General features: G+C 35.4%; 1 protein-coding gene across 1 annotated transcript in view; it reads left to right on the top strand.

Annotated features, from left to right (window-relative positions):
• Positions 1 to 15767, top strand: part of LOC125646200 (ATP-dependent RNA helicase DDX54-like) — a 28609-nt gene extending 12842 nt beyond the window's left edge. The window contains exons 14-20 of the mRNA XM_048872379.2: positions 757 to 830; positions 2404 to 2589; positions 7717 to 7865; positions 7963 to 8061; positions 11069 to 11176; positions 15192 to 15322; positions 15523 to 15767. Coding sequence (XP_048728336.2) covers positions 757 to 830; positions 2404 to 2589; positions 7717 to 7865; positions 7963 to 8061; positions 11069 to 11176; positions 15192 to 15322; positions 15523 to 15710 — 935 coding nt within the window. The 3' untranslated portion in view covers positions 15711 to 15767. The remainder of the gene's footprint in view (positions 1 to 756; positions 831 to 2403; positions 2590 to 7716; positions 7866 to 7962; positions 8062 to 11068; positions 11177 to 15191; positions 15323 to 15522) is intronic.
• Positions 15768 to 18295: the final 2528 nt, after the last annotated feature.

The raw sequence follows: 18295 nt of genomic DNA, 5'->3' as shown, positions 1-18295 counted from the left end.
GGGAGTCCAAACGATGCTATTATCATGAAATAGGTATGGATATGTTTTTCCACGAATCGTTCGTCTTCTAATGGAGCCCGCGCCCGGAGGCCTCTATATCACCATCACACCGACTGATAAATATAACGCATCGGTACCCTCGTATAAATCAACTAAGGTTTGCCTATTTTTATTAGAAAACGGAATACCTATTGGTTTCAAAATATTCCCAAAATCGATGCACTGTAAACTGTAATAATCTACAGAACAGAGTTCGCCGCCATCACGTCCAAAGGGACCCTACTAAACGCGCCTCTAATTTGAAGAGTGCCGTAATGGAAAGTTATGCGCTGCAAAGAGCGACAACTCGAATAGTTCTATGTTACTTCCGATTTCCGATTTCGAAAGCAGCATTTCGAAAGCACGTTTTCAATTTTCCCTCCGACGTTTTGTAACCAACACAACAAGAGCGACAATAAAAATATTCTGAAAACTCAACACCCACGTGGCACAAAATAAAACAATAGAAACTACCCACTACCCATAATAAATATTTTTTTAACAGTCCAACCACGGACCAATTAAAATATGAAAAAATACGACCACCCACACAAAAAAATATCATTTGCCGCCCGACCCCCCCATTTGATCATTTCTGGAACAGCCCTAATCATAAATTTAACCATTTACAAGACAGTAGAGCTTGGTTTAATTGAAATTGATTTATTAGGTAAATTGACAGCTGCTATCTATTAAACATCTTGAATGACTTTGTAGCGTCTGAGTTTGGTGAAGAGGAACAGCACAGGAATGATCTCCTGAATGCTCTCAAATCATACAAAGGACATACAGTGAGTTCTGCGATTCAGAAATACGATTCTAAACATTTTCTACTGTAACACTGTCATTATACCTCTCCCCCCCCCCCCCCCCCCCCCCCCCCCCAACAAGTTGTGGGGGGGTATACTGGAATCGGGTTGTCCGTCTGTCTGTCCGTCCGTCCGTCCATCCATCCGTCTGTAGACGCAATGTTTTCCGGGCTCTAAAGCATTATCCTTTCCACCTACCGTCACCATATCATATATATGGACTATCCATGGGATGAAGATGTTCCCTATCGATTTTGGGGTCCAAAGGTCAAGCGCACTGGACATCGAAGTAGCAATATGGTTTCCGGGCTCTAAAGCGTTATCCTTTCCACCTACAGTCACCATATCATACATATGGACTAGCCATGGGATGAAGATGTTCCCTATCGATTTTGGGGTCAAAAGGTCAAAGGTCAAGCGCACTGGACATCGAAGTAGCAATATGGTTTCCATTTAAATTCTTTAATGGCTTTTTTCATCGCATGGAGATGCTGTGTTCCTAGATACCTTTTGGATCATAATACTGAAGTTTTACCTATTACCAACACCCTTTGGGAGATTGGGGTAAGCGGGGGGTATTCTTAGTGAGCATTGCTCACAGTACCTCTTGTTGAGTGCTGGGATTCAGAAATACGATTCTAAACATTTTCTATACTGTCAATGAGTCCTGGAATTATGGGTTTAAACATATTCTACACTGTCATTGAGTGTCAGGAATGAGAAATATAATTTTTAAACATTTTCTAGACTCTCATTAAGTGTTGGGATTGAGAAATACAGGGATGTTTACAGATACCAAGTTTCAGGATGTGAATCGGAACATTCCAAATTAAATACCATTTCGTTACTTATAAAAATATAATATTTTTTCATTAGAAATTGTTAAAAAAAACTTAACAGAAAATTAAAATGAATCAGTTACCTTAAGCTCTGATTCATTCATTAAAATGTAATTTTCACAAACAGACTATCTAATCAATGGACTCGGTATTTGTTTTATACAATTAGGAGATATGGGCATTTAACCTTTCTACTACGTGGAACTGATTGCTCTGCAAAGTAAAAAGGGGATTAGACATCTATTTACACTATCACATAAATAGAAGTCTGGATTGGGTTGCTCAAAACCTTGGTTAAGCTTAACCAAAGGTTTAAATGTACGTAATCATTGATTAGTAAGCCCTAGGGCTAAATTTACTTTGAGCAACAGAAATTTGACCAGCGGTTAGTTATTCAGTGGATAGTAAATTTAACCAGTGGTCAAATTTAACCAAGGTTTTGAGCAACCCAGTTTTAATTTAGATGAGATTAGAAATGGATGTCAGTGGTTACTAGTTTGGATACGTATTCTGTACTAGCAAATAATATCAATTTCAAATCAAATATTCTACATTTATTTATACTTGTATGTATATATATGTCTTTGACTGAGATTTTCAATTTGATAAGTGCAAGGAAAATTGTGTACATTGTATATACAAATGATAGTGAGTGAAGCCAAATAGATAAACAATTTAATTTATCTCACCCATAAATAAAAAACTGTGAATTTTAGACAATTTTTGAGACCAACACCTCATCTAAGAACAAGAGCTTTGATGTAATGAAACAGAAGAGAGCCTTCCATCAGACAGTCATCCACAGAAGAATAGAGCAGACGTCAGAATCTAAGGAGGCAGAAGCAGACGACAGTGATAGGGAGAATACAGAGCAACAGATGGCAGACGAGGACAATTTACAGGTATGTAGTGTAATCTACAGGTGTGTAGTGTAATCTACAGGTGTGTTGTGTAATCTGCAGGTGTGTTGTGTAATCTGCAGGTGTGTTGTGTAATCTACAGGTGTGTTGTGTAATCTACAGGTGTGTAGTGTAATCTACAGGTGTGTAGTGTAATCTACAGGTGTTTAGTGTAATCTACAGGTGTGTTGTGTAATCTACAGGTGTGTAGTGTAATCTACAGGTGTGTAATGTAATCTACAGGTGTGTTGTGTAATCTACAGGTGTGTTGTGTAATCTACAGGTGTGTAGAGTATTCTACAGGTGTTTAGTGTAATCTACATGTGTGTAGTGTAATCTACAGGTGTGTAGTGTAATCTACAGGTGTGTAGTGTAATCTACAGGTGTGTAGTGTAATCTACAAGTGTGTAGTGTAATCTACAGGTGTGTTGTGTAATCTACAGGTGTGTAGTGTAATCTACAGGTGTGTAATGTAATCTACAGGTGTGTTGTGTAATCTACAGGTGTTTAGTGTAATCTACAGGTGTGTTGTGTAATCTACAGGTGTTTAGTGTAATCTACAGGTGTGTAGAGTAATCTACATGTGTGTTGTGTAATCTACATGTGTGTTGTGTAATCTACAGGTGCGTAGTGTAATCTACAGGTGCGTAGTGTAATCTACAGGTGTGTTTAGTGTAATCTACAGGTGTTTAGTGTAATCTACATGTGTGTATTGTAATCTACAGGTGTGTTGTGTAATCTACAGGTGTGTTGTGTAATCTACAGGTGTGTAGTGTAATCTACAGGTGTGTAGTGTAATCTACAGGTGTTTAGTGTAATCTACAGGTGTGTTGTGTAATCTACAGGTGTGTAGTGTAATCTACAGGTGTGTAATGTAATCTACAGGTGTGTTGTGTAATCTACAGGTGTGTTGTGTAATCTACAGGTGTGTAGAGTATTCTACAGGTGTTTAGTGTAATCTACATGTGTGTAGTGTAATCTACAGGTGTGTAGTGTAATCTACAGGTGTGTAGTGTAATCTACATGTGTGTAGTGTAATCTACAAGTGTGTAGTGTAATCTACAGGTGTGTTGTGTAATCTACAGGTGTGTAGTGTAATCTACAGGTGTGTAATGTAATCTACAGGTGTGTTGTGTAATCTACAGGTGTGTAGTGTAATCTACAGGTGTGTTGTGTAATCTACAGGTGTTTAGTGTAATCTACAGGTGTGTAGAGTAATCTACATGTGTGTTGTGTAATCTACATGTGTGTTGTGTAATCTACAGGTGCGTAGTGTAATCTACAGGTGCGTAGTGTAATCTACAGGTGTGTTTAGTGTAATCTACAGGTGTTTAGTGTAATCTACATGTGTGTATTGTAATCTACAGGAGTGTTGTGTAATCTACAGGTGTGTAGTGTAATCTACATGTGTGTTGTGTAATCTACAGGTGTTTAGTGTAATCTACAGGTGTGTAGTGTAATCTACAGGTGTGTAGTGTAATCTACAGGTGTGTTGTGTAATCTACAGGTGTGTTGTGTAATCTACAGGTGTGTATTGTAATCTACAGGACGCTGTTTCATCAAACATCGTAACTAGTTGTGTAAGCTTAGTTTGGCGTAACTTTCTGACTAGACTAAATATTTTACGCAAGTCCGTTTCATCAAGTGGCGTAAGATTGGAATTTACACAAGTTTTCTACTAACTAGTAGAAACACTACGTCAGGTCGAACCCTTACGCAAGTATCTACGTAAGCAAAAATCATGGCCAACTGTTAGCTGTTTGTAAATATATGTGGAATTTTTACCGACGAGCTTTGCGTCGTGATCGATTTTTTCAAGACAGGATGCTTTTAGACATTTACAACGATAAATATGTAAGGCCATAAGGGTTACTTCCCTTTGAAAACTAGTAAATTTATGGCTTGCCTTTACTGTATGATTACTTTCACAAGTGTCTATCTGTACACGAATGATGAACGCACAGTGTTATTCCCAAATCCCTTTGTAAAGTAGTCCACCGTATAGGGAACATTCACTTTGTTGTATTATATGTAAGCTATTTATAAATCTCTTCAAAACTTCCGCTCTGACTTACTTGGAACAAATGATTAGCGAGCCCGATTCAATTCGATCTCAATCGTATGGTGGGTGGATTTATGGGAGTGTAATGTATATTTTATGAACAGTTACTTTAAGATCTACTATTTTCCATTGTATATTTTAAATCTTGAAAAAATATCCCGTCTTAAGAGATACATCATATAACTATATTATGATAATAAAGTTCTTCCAAATTAAAAAAAAAAGTCTTCGTAACAGTTTGATACTTGACGAATTTCGGTAATAAGTGATGTGCAGGATAATCCGTGCAGATATATATTTTATGTTATCAAACAAAGAAAAACATCGACATGCACATGTATATTAGGCACTAATCGGCGTGAATGGGAGGGGGTCACCTTGCATTTCTACTCCACTTTTTTTAACAATACGATTTTTTAAAATTTTGTACTTTGTCAAGGAAAATGTTTTGATGCACTCATAATAGAAGACTCTAGCACCCCAACGATTGAAGAAAATGAAACCTGAGAGAGAAAAAATTGTGGAAATCACTGCAAAAGATTCCAACACCACCCACTCCATCCCCCACCCCCACCCCCGTCACCCCCACCCCCCACCCCTCCGAATTAGGATTTTGCAGATAGGACAAAACATTTTATTTATTTTTTTTATTTTTTGCGTTATAACGCAGGATAAAAAGATTATTTCAAAAGCCAACATCTAATCTATGTCCCAGGCCAACATCTAATCTATGTCCCAGTCCCCCCCCCCCCCCCCCCCCCCCCCTCCCGTCACTTTGCAAAACGATGGTACGTGCCTGTATATAATCCCAAACTGTAAAATATGCACATATCTTCAATTTGTTCAAACACATTTAGGCCCACGAGTCTACATTAATTATCCAATTAAAGTATAAATATATAGTTAATATCTATATACAATGTAGATGTACATGTATCGTGTCGACCTACATGCACTTAAAATATAATAACCTTTGAAATCATAAAACAACTACTTTTTGAAGAAGAAGAGATGTAAAATATATACATAGGCCTATATACATAAAAACAAATTTTGTTTATGGAGTGATATGTTTGATTTAGTATGCAGTGCCCAAATAGTATGGTATAGGAAAATTTTACTGCCTCTGCCAACACGGCCATCTCTGTCTCCTCCCAATTCCGCTTGTGTATTTTTTTTTTTGCGTTCTTTTCATTCATTATTTTCGTCCAGACGACAAGTGAAAAAAACCGAAAGTATGATGTACGCATGCTCAGGGCGCGGTAACTAAGCACGTAAGCTTAGTTGAAAAGTTAGTCGAGTAGTAACGTACGCATGTATTTACGTCGTTTCGTGAAACACGGTTTGCGCTAAACTAAGATTGTACGTAACTAGATTTACGTAGTCGGCGTAAGACTTAGTTAGTTGAAAATTTACACTTATTGATGAAACAGCGTCCAGGTGTGTAGTGTAATCTACAGGTGTGTAGTGTAATCTACATGTGTGTTGTGTAATCTACAGGTGTGTTGTGTAATCTACAGGTGTGTTGTGTAATCTACAGGTGTGTAGTGTAATCTACAGGTGTGTAGTGTAATCTACAAGTGTGTATTGTAATCTACAGGTGTGTAGTGTAATCTACAGGTGTGTTTTGTAATCTGAAGCTTCAACAAGGGATCAACGTTTTACAGAAAGATAATTTTTTATAAATCTTACTCTCATGAGCAGCAGGGCCAGGATTAGTCATATTATAGTCACTAGTATCGCTAAGTAGTGCTGATTCAAGTTTCTTCAAATCAATGCCCTGGGGTTGGGTTTGGCCACATGGATTCAAAGTTTCACATGAGAGTGTATGGGGAAATATTTGAAAATCTTCCTTTTTTTGAAATATGAACTTTGGAGAAAGGGTAGGTGAGTATTGTGGCCCATGGGCCTTTTGTTTCAGTCATGCTTTGAAGTATTGATAAGAAACTTGCTGTATACCTTTCTGACAAACAACCATACAGATCAAGGTTAACTTCTGTGATGATGGACCCCGCTTTACAAGAGTCATGGCCTGTTGCATAAAATTCAATTTCTGCACATTTTGGTCATGCTCTAGGACATTAAGATATGACACTTGCTGTGTAGCTTCATCATAAACAACTTCCAAACAAATTGGATTTTTATCATGGTTTTCCCAGTTTTTAGAAGAGTTATAGCCATTTGAACGAAATTCAGCGCTGCACGTTTTTAGCTCACCTGAGCTGAAGGCTCAGGTGAGCTTTTCTGATCAAAATTTCTCTGTTGTCTGTCGTCAGCGTAAACTTTTCACATTTTCATCTTCTCCAGAACCACTAGGCCAATTTCAACCAAACTTGGCACAAAACATCCTTGGGTGAAGGGCTTTCAAGGTTGTTCAAATGAAGGACCATGCCCCTTCAAAGGGGAGATAATCACAAAAATGCAAAAATAGGGTGCGGTTTTTTAAAAATCTTCTCAAGAATCACTGGGCCAGAGGAGCTGAAATTGACCTGAAAGCTTCCCGACATAGTGCAGATTCAAGTAGAATCACTGGGCCAGAAAAGTTTACATTTTCACGAAAGCTTCTTGACATAGTGAAGATTTAAGTTTGTAAAAATTATGGCCCCCCGGGGGTAGGATGGAGCCACAATAAGAGAATTAACTCTAAATAGGGAAATTCTTTAGAAATCTTCTTCTCAAGAACCACTGGGCCAGGAAAGTAGAAATTTACATGAAAGTGTCCTGACATTATGCAAATTCAAGTTTGTTAAATTCATGGCCACGGGGAGTACAATGCAGCCACAATAGGGGATCAAAGTTTAACAAACAAATATATAGGGAAAATCATTAAAAATCTTCTGAAGAATCACTGGGTCAGAAAAGTTTACATTTACATGAAAGCTTCCTGACATATTGCAGATTCAAGTTTGTAAAAATCATGGCCCCCCGGGGGTAGGTTCAGGTCACAAAAGGGACCAAAGTTTTACATGCAAATATGTATGTAAAATCTTTAGATATGGGCCAAAGTGACTAAGGTGAGCGATGTGGCCATGGGCCTCTTCTTTCATAGATATTCTAAATTGAAACAGGAAACATTCCGGACTGTAATTGGAGGAAAGAGGAAGGCCAATAGCAAAGTATTTGATCCAAAAAGAAAAAAGAAACGTAAATCGGAGAGTGTCAGAGATGAAGAAAATTACCTGCACTATCGTCCCAAGGATTTCCAGTCGGAGCAGGGGTAACTAAAGTGATATCATTATAAATCCCGCAAGAAGGATGAATTATATTACATTTTGTGTATCACCTAATGATGTAACCTTGTTGTTATTTTTAAGATTGAGTCTGGGAACTTCTTTTGACAAGGAGGCATCGAGTGCAGTTTTAGACTTACGAGATGAGATAAATAAATCCAAAGCTACATCTCACATCAAATGGTTAGTTGATTCTTTGCATGTAGAAAAAAATTGTGTTGTGAGTTCTTTTCTCTGTAACTATGATTTAATATCATACCTCATATATAAGATTTCATGAAGAAGTAATGTGATTGGTTTTTTTTGGTCATGTGATTGGGGAATCATATCCCACTTCAGTAGAACCCACATTCCTCTTCTGCATTGTTGAAGCAAAATGTCAAGTTATTCAAACCATAATTCTATTGCAAATGGACATTTTGAGAATAAATAAGAATTCTGTATAATAAAATATCTATTGCATTAATGTTTAGAACATATGAAGCTTGATTCACCTAAAGAAAAATTTGTTCAACCCCCAGACATTCCCCTTTTGGATCTGATTAATATTAATAGATGTCTAGGTTGGTATGCAATCTAATCAAAATCAGATCCTAAGATAAGCTCACAATCACTACAATAGGATCTGACATAACCCCATAGGGGATCACATCCGCATGACATTTCGCTTGGAATGTTCATAAGAACTATCAGCCAGTCAGATTGTGCCATACAAACAATGATAGTTATTTAGGTGGTTCCCGGCAATTCGTAAATAAGTTGCAGTAATCTCTCTACCACGAAGTATACTCCACACTATAAAATTGTGTATTCTCACATAAAGAATTTTAAACTTTTGCAATAATGCCTGATATATTTCGTTCATTCAAACAACAAATCGTACTATGTAAAATACACCCAAATTAAATAAATTGTGAAATGTGATTTACTTATGAATAGGGATAGGTACGATTTGAATAGTTTTCAAGATGGTGTACTTAATTAATGCGAGGAATATAACACCAGTCGAAGTACTAAACAGTACATTGTGATGTCACATCTAGCTGCGATGTGTTTTCTTTTAAATCAAACAATCACATCCATTTTCCTTGAATTGTGAACACCGAAGAGATCATTGGTGATGTGCTGATTGGCCAACATAAAGTTCAATTGAACATGACCCCAAGTCGGATTATGTCAGATCTTCTTACGCAGAGTATACGACGTGGATCTAAGAAGTCTGATTTTAATTAGATTGGCTTGGTGTGCAAAAGATGATTTAGTTTAACGACTTACTGGGAATAGCTCACATGCAAATTTTACCAGGTGATCCAACGTACAGTAGGGACTAAATATATATTATTACTACAGTAACTTGATCCGAAGAGTCAGATCACGTCAAGTTGACAGGAGCGGATCATCAGATCACACGAGACGCGAAGCATCGAGTTTGATCTGATGATCCGCGCCTGTCAACGAGACGCGATCCAACTCTTCGGATCAAGTTACTGTAGTAATGATAAATTTATTATATACCCCCTTATGCATTTTAAATCCACATTTATAAGATAATAAATGTAATCCAACTTATAAAAAAAAAACACATACTGTACATACCATACAATTATGTTTTGTGTACGCAGTTTTGTTTGTGACGCGGTCAATATTTTCCACAAATAACGTTGCGTTGATCCGGAATTAAACCAGATCACACGCTGTGAAATCCACAGTATCAAAGAACGATACATTGTTGGGTATATAATAACACTAAATATTTTACAACTGCACTTGACATGACCTCTATTGAGACCCATTCAGAAGCCTATCATTAATTAAGCTGATCATGAGTCCTTTGATATCAAGATCATTACAGTTACATGTTTTCAAAGATGTAAGTACAATATATCTCTGTCATAGTAAGTAAATTGACATAGTTGATTTCCATTTTGTGTGTGCATGCTAAAATTAACCCTAAGGGAATGAAAGGGTTTCCATCACCAGGCATACCAAAGAGCTGAAACATGAAACACAATGTGAGCAGTTGCTCTTTTTAGATGAGGAAAATCCAGAGGTTTGTATTCTCTGTTGCAGAAAACAGAATCTCCTCAATTAAATCCTCCAGTTCATCATTTGCATTGTGACATCAAAGCATAGGCTGTGACTTGTTATCCATTGTCCTAGCTACATGTATAATTATAGTTTATTATATACTTTCAATTTCATCTCTTCTTTTTTCTTTAAAAGTTTGCGGGCATATATCAAACGATATATGCCCGGAAACATTCCGACCTGCAAACGTTACGTCACAATCAAATTTCTACGCCGTTAATTTTCAAATTTTTCATTTTTACTCAGTTAAACCGATAAAGTTATTGTTAAAAATAAAATTATAGTTAGTTTCTAAATGAAATTGAAAGTATATAATAAAAAGGTTATAGACTTTGTATGGGAAATATGACGACCTCGTTTTTTGTCGCGGACAGACCTCGCAAGCTCGGTCCGTCTACGCGCCAAAAAACTCGGTCATCATATTTTCCCATACAAAGTTTATAACCTATAAATATTACATTTTATTATACATTTATAGGCCTACTCATTCTCAATCAGTAAGGCACACTGAATCATAAGGCATAGGTCAGAATTGAGGTAATCCATGAAAATTCATGGGCCAACAACATTTGATTTTGTGAGATGAAAAAGAATGGTTGTTAGAAATATGGGAGATTTTTCTCGACATCAAAAATTCTTTGAATATGTATTAGTAAAATTTTCTCTGTCCTGGTCTTTAAGAAGGAGTGCTACACCAGAGAAATTTGATATGGATGAAAGGAGGAGGATATGTACAACAATATTTGAAATTGAAAACTTTCAAATTCACTTTATTTATGCAAAAAATGCAGTTTTAGTAGAAAGCAACCTGATAAAAAATTTAAAAAACCTCTGCTGGCTTCAAACCCACAATCTACAGTTCAGCAGTTGACATGCTTTTTTGTTCTTTTATTTTGGTCGACATACTAACCTACTCAGCTAGGCAATGTTATTTGAAATGGATAGACAAATATTGCTGATATTCATGTTTTAAAAGGAAGTCAGCCATTATGACGATGTAGAGTACCTCCTTAAGTGTTCAATCCAGGGCTCCTTGCTGTGCTCACTATTATAAATCATTGATAGGATTGATACACATGTATTTTTGTTTATATTTTCATAGGGACAGAAAGAAGAAGAAATTTGTCAGCACTATTGAACAGGCAGCCAACAAGAAAAAGATCAGAACCGAGAGTGGGGCATTGATATCAGCCTCCTATAAATCTCGTGCATATCCTTCAACTTTGTGCACATACATTTTTATCACAGTTTATGCCAAGATTTCCAAACTGGAAACATTAGTCAAATTTGTTCCAAAAATATTAAAGGGGCATGGACACGATATTTGGTGAAAAAATACTTGGATATTAACAGTAATTTGGTAGTATTTGAGTTGTGTAAAATGGCAAAAAACCTAAATTTCAAAAACTGATGTAAAGATGTATTTGAGACATCTAAACTTTTCATTTTTAAAACAAGCCACAAGTCATATTTATGTTTACAGCTATTAACATGGCTCTAAAGTTGATGGCTGCAGAGAAAAAAGCTTTTACGACGAAGATTTTCCATTCTTGCTTCTTTTTGCTTGCTCCCTAAATCGATTTAGCAATAACATATGTCTAAATACTGCATGCAATATTTACATAGTTTTTAGAAATCATGTTGGTGTTCTCACTCTAGATATAGATTAACATGGTGTTTGCAAATATGATTTAGGGAGCTGGATTTTATGTAAATACAAATTGTATCCTGTGTAAAAAAAAAAAAAAAAAATTTAATCCACTGATTTATAATTAAAAGACCTTTATTTCTATAACCAAAAAAAATTGTCATTTGCACTCAATCAAAAATCATGGTCATGTCCCTTTAAGTGTTAGAAATTCTGTAGAAAACCGTATGCACCTCAAATGAGCTTTTGAAATACAGTGGAGCCTCGTTAATCCGGACACTTTGGTTCCCAGCAAAATCGTCCGGATAAATGAAGCGTCCGGATAATTGAATCGCATATTTTCTATCTTTACATAAGTAACCAATACTTATGTGCCTACTTTATTGATGCATAGTGAATTAAACACATTCTATCATTGGATTTGACCATTTGCATTAGTAAAAAAATTATGATAATGTTAACATTTACATGCATTTCAAAGCACTAAAAGTTAATGTACGTGTTCAGTGTATTTGCCTGTGCTTACATTGTACGTATATATGAACCTTACAAATGAATATAGAAAACTGTGTACCGTATGCACTAAAACAAATAATGAAGCACTTTATGTAACTATAAGTAAATAAATCATTAGTAACTAACATAATCATTTACACTTCAAACATTTCATCACACTTTTACTTCTTAAAGAGGCCAGTAATTTCCATCTGTCACGATTCACGGGTTCGGCGGTCTGTTAAAACACTCTTCATCGTCCAAAGTTGATATAAGAATTCCGTGATTATCATGTCAGTTGACAACATTCTTTAACCAAAATTCAATCTGCCAGAGTTTATATTTCTTATTCTATAATTATCCAAGACAATATCGGGAGAAAAAAATCATTTAAGCTCGTAATATCAAGACCTACTACTGCTTTGATCTAGTCACGCGCACCTATTATTTTCATGATGCGATAATAACGGAACAAAACTCGGGTGAAACTAACATTACAGGTACATACAGAATTTAATTGTCATTTTTCTTAAAATGGTAATTTTCTCACTTCTACCCAGAGTTTAAAAATTTGAAAGCAATAAAGCTCTACAACATCGTAACAAGAATCAATCGTACACAGGTACATTCTACATGCGTGACATTCTAAACGTTAAAACCTTATACTACATATACATGTGCATGAACATACATGTATATTTCACGCCAATCAACAGTATAAAATCCAGAATCTAGAAGTATAATCTACACTCTTTAGATTTGAATAAGCCGATATCAATTTACGAATCAGTATAACTGACATGTGTAGCAGTTTAAAAAAATTATCATTACGGCATGATGTTTAATTTATTAATACTATTAGGCTATTGATCAAGACTATAAAATAATATGCTACAGATTTATTTACAAAATTCAATACTACACGCAATAACGATCTTATGTGCGAAAATTGGCAATACAATGTCTCAATCGGCACGTGCTATATAACGGACTTATCATCACACACCACCTAATTGGAGGGAGGTGTTGACAGGGTACAGGTAATCGCTTCAATTAGACAGTGTGACTTGTTTTCTTTATAATTTACGCCTTGCCAAAATTGTCCGACACAGACCTTCCCTAAACAAAATTACCGTCCGGATTAACGGTACAATTTCCAATGCATTATAACGTTTTGTAGTAAAAAGTGACCGTCCGGATCCGGAACGCAAATTTCCGGATTAATGATGCAAAATAATGTATAAAAATTCCGTTCCCTAGAAAAATCGTCCGGAAGGTGAAGCGTCCGGATTAATGGGGTACGGATTACCGAGGCTCCACTGTATATGTATATTCTTTGTAAAAAGAAGCTGGTGAGTGTTGTGGCCTTAAATTAGACAATGCCAATTATTTATTTGCACAAGCACAAAGGCACATATTATAGATTATACCATAGAAACAATAATATTCAAAATACAATCAGTGATTTGAATGCATGAATATGGCACCAGACAAAATCATATTATTATGATATATTACACTGCATATAAGGTGTACATGAGATAAAGGGACCATAATAAGTACATTGTATATAGGAATAGTATATGGAGTCATAATACATATATTTAAGAATAGTCATAGGACTTTCTCATGATAAATTATGTAAACATATTGGAGTCAGTTGCTTGAAGGAAATTTCTTTTATTAGACACATCTTCAATAAATTTTGACAGGCATTTAAATACACTATAGGACTTGGAATTCAATAATAACTTTGACCTAATATTGTCATCATTGATCAGCTTATAATCGAAGTTATGTAACATTAATAATTTATTGTTTAGGGATTCTCTTTCTTGTTCATAACATTTGCACAATGAGTTTCATTTTGTATGTTATTACTATTGCACAGTTTACAAATACTATTATTATGCTCAACTCCAATATGTCTTCCTCTTTCAATTTCTAAATTGCGTGAACTCAGTCTAAGCTTTGCTAATGCAGACCTATCTAATCTATTTGTAAGGATATCAACATAAGCAGACCTTTAGTTCCATTTCATATACATTAATATTTATGAAGAATATAAGTTTATTTGAAACAAATATTTTTGAGTTTTGATATTGTAATACTTGGTCATGAATGCATTGTGAAATCATATTGATAACAGGTTTTAATGAATTATGAGGTAAAAATTCAGTCAAAGCTAGAAATCCCAAATTTTCTAAGCAGTGCTTGATATTCATAGCCCATGGATTAGAATCCCATGTATAAATCAAGATCTCATGAGCTAGGGAATTTTTTGACTCAATTAGATGATTTAGAAATTTTTGGATTTATCAGTATATTTTTTTATAGTGACAGATTAGATGTGAGGCTGAATATAAGGTTAAAATTAATGAAATTGTGGGGATTTTTCTGTTTAAGAATACATGTAAAAAGAGTACTTTAGCCTAGTGACCTCTGAGGTAGTCAACGTCACAATTTCAGTAGTTATGATTTCATGTGATTCTGTGTTGCATTTAACTGTTCATTTTTATACCCCCCGCAACAAGTTGTGGGGGGGGTATACTGGAATCGGGTTGTCCGTCTGTCCGTCCGTCCGTCCGTCTGTAGACGCAATGGTTTCCGGACTCTAAAGCATTATCCTTTCCACCTACCGTCACCATATCATACATATGGACTACCCATGGGATGAAGATGTTCCCTATCGATTTTGGGGTCAAAAGGTCAAAGGTCAAGTGCACTGGACATCGAAGTAGCAATATGGTTTCCGGGCTCTAAAGCGTTATCCTTTCCACCTACAGTCACCATATCATACATATGGACTACCCATGGGATGAAGATGTTCCCTATTGATTTTGGGGTCAAAAGGTCAAAGGTCAAGCGCACTGGACATCGAAGTAGCAATATGGTTCGGTTTGTCATGCCATTTGTTTTTTACACTCAGAAAAGAGGTAGTTTATACCTATTACCAACACCCTTTGGGAGATTGGGATAAGCGGGGGGTATTCTTAGTGAGCATTGCTCACAGTACCTCTTGTTTTAGATTATTTTGCAATACAATGTAAATGTTGAATTGGCCTCCTTAACTGATATTTACTTACAAGGACTGGCTGAATAGAAACAAAATGGCTACAGCCAATGATAGTGGTGATGAAGAGGAAGAAGTTGACAACAGGAAGAAGGAACCAGACTACAGATTAAAGGTCACGGGAACCAGACAAAGGAATTGTAAGTAGGAAACAGCATTACAGACATGATGGAAACAGTAAAATATAACAAATTACTTGCACACTGTTCATTGCTGTTTGTATATTTCTTTTTCTTCTTCTCTTCTTTCTGTATTGTGCAGAGATCAAAGAATATTATTGCACAATTTATATTCATGTTATTGTTATGCAATAGAAAATGCTATCATGATTTCTCCACAGGGCATACAAAAGTCAGTAACAAAGACAACAATGATCAGAAGGGAAGCAGACGAGAGCTGAAGCATCCAGACGAAATCTTCAAACAGCGAAAACTAAAAGCCAGAAAAGAGGCTTTTCAGAAACAAAGGCAAAAACAGAAACAGTCTCGCAGAAACTTCAAAACTCAGAAATCTAAAAAGAAGCGCTGAGAGACCATGATTTATTGTTATTTTGTCATTTCATTAAAATCTTTGGGATATGTTCAACAGTGTTGTTTTCATTACATTCTTGAGTGATCAGCAGCTTGTCTTATGATGCAGTTGGGGTTAGCTTTTTCTTAAATATTAATCAGCATGTATGAATACCTGAATTTAATGACATCAAAAAAATACGTGTACATGTATGATGAGCAAAATCTTTTAAAGCTGATGTTCTATGACGTGCCGATGGTTGGTCATATGCTACTTCAGAATAATATACCGGTACACATCTACATGTACCTCTATTTACATTCCAACATGAATTTGTTACCAAAGAAAAGAAGAAAATGTGCAGTTTTCTATAAGGCAATAATTTACATTGTTCAACAAACTGACATCACAGTTACATGTACAATATTACATGTACAATATAACCAATATTACATATACATTGCTGACTCAGACGAACATGGAGAGAGATATTGCAATGACATGGAAAAAAATCACATCTAAATTTAGTGTAAATATAAGCATGTTATTCAATTTGTCTGCATACTGTACGTTGTGCATTGTTAGCACATTAGAGGTAAAAAAATAAATATTTAATGCTGGAGTGGACATATAAAGTTAGCTACTGCAGATACTTCTCAGAAAACCATAATTTTTTCTTGATCATTTAAAATTATGTACATATATAGAAGTTGTCCATACTATTTTCAATGTAGTATACCAGGCTTCTTTTGCCAAGATTGAATTCCTAACACTTGAACACGCTAAGTAAGCATGTGTCATGTTTTTATAAACCAGAAAATTGTGTTATTAGAAGAAGGAATTTACTAATGTGACTTCGCATTGCCTAAAATTGTAACCAGCAAAGAAGTGAGCAATTTTTTTTAAAAAAGTACATGTATCATAAAATCATAAATTAAGTGGCACTGGCTGCCATATGTGAATTTGGAGGTGGTCTCTATATGTAATTGCATGGCAGCTGCGAGATGAATATTTAAGTGGCAGCCATCAGATGATAAATGGCCACCCGTTAAATTAATATTGATACACTACGTACCTGGCACCTCCCAGCTGCTATAATTGATTAGATTATGAGAGTACATTAGAACTCTTCCATGCATGTGCAGTGTTTAAAGATCCCAGCTGACTAGTAATGCAGGGGCCCAGGTTTGATTCCCAAAATTTTCTCTTCTCCTTTCCTATATCAGGTACAGAAAGAATTTTTACTTTACTGGTCAAAACGACGTGAAGAGGGTCAGAAATCAGGAAAACACAACATATTTTTCGTATAAAGAAAACTTTACTATGGAAAGTTATATATTTTTAGAATCCCTAGAATTAAGAAAAACTCTATGTAGATTTCGAATTAGTGCACATGACCTTCGAATTGAAAGAGGAAGATATGAATTTACAAAAACCAATTCTGGCCAGAAGATTTCTTTAGAAAGAAACAAAAGAATATGTGAATTATGTAACCTTTATTGTGTAGAAGATGAATTTCATTTCCTTACTGATTGTCCACTCTACGTTGAAGAGAGAAATATGTTTTTTAATGGTATATACAAGCTCAACAAAAATTTTACCTATCTAACAAATAAGGACAAATTTACTTGGTTGATGATTAACGAAGACAAACCAGTAATTGTCAAATTGAGTGAATATTAAGTGCAGACTTTCAGAAAAAGAAGTGATGCTTTAAAACTGCAAAAATCATTATAGTTTATTATTCATATATTGGTATAATACTGATACTGTTCATTTACTTGTATATATACATGATTAGCAATTCATCCACATGCAGTTTGCAGTCTATGTAACCTGTAGTTGATGTTGTAATTTCTTTCTTTTTTGAATTTCCTTCTTTATAAACTGTCTTACTGTTATGCCCTCTGGGCCCAAAATTGGAATAAACTTATCTTATCTTATACATGTATATATACATTTGGTGCTGCTGACATACCACTTGCAGGATTTTTTTAAATCCTGCCAGGGCAAAAAGCATGGGTAGCTCAGTGGTTAGAGTACCTGATTATATAATGCAGGGGCCCTGGGTTTTTTCTCCAGTTTAGGCCAAATTTTCTCCTTTCCTTATATTTCATTAAATTTCTATCCAAAAAAAAAAAAGAAGACTAATTTGGTAAAATCGATATGATACATGTCAGGTCGATCCATCCCATGGTTGATCTGTCCCAAAATGGTCCATCCCGTTGTCGATTCGGCCCATTTTACTTTGTCGATCTGTCCCCCCCCCCCCCCCCCCCCCCCCAAATGTTTTTATTAAAGATATGATGAATTATTAATGATGTAAGAAAAATAGGGAAGTTTTTGCATGCATATTTTAACACGATTTAGCAGAGATATTATGAAACAAATTTTATGTCTCTGAATTAAGTTAGGTATTATAATTATAAAACTATGGGATTTAGGTATGTTTACCTGCCACTCAGGTAAGTAATATATATATCTATATATGAAATGTTGTTTTTTACATGAATTTTAAAAATTCCGCAAATCTTTTTATGATATTCATCTTTCAGTGGCAAACTAAGATCATTTCTAAATGAGTTTGCTTCGAACAAGAAAGT

The sequence above is a fragment of the Ostrea edulis genome, chromosome 6 (assembly GCF_947568905.1).
Source record: "Ostrea edulis chromosome 6, xbOstEdul1.1, whole genome shotgun sequence".
NCBI classification, from domain to species: Eukaryota; Metazoa; Mollusca; class Bivalvia; order Ostreida; family Ostreidae; genus Ostrea; species Ostrea edulis.
Note: the sequence above shows the minus strand (reverse complement) of the source record. Positions and strands in the feature narration are given on the sequence as shown.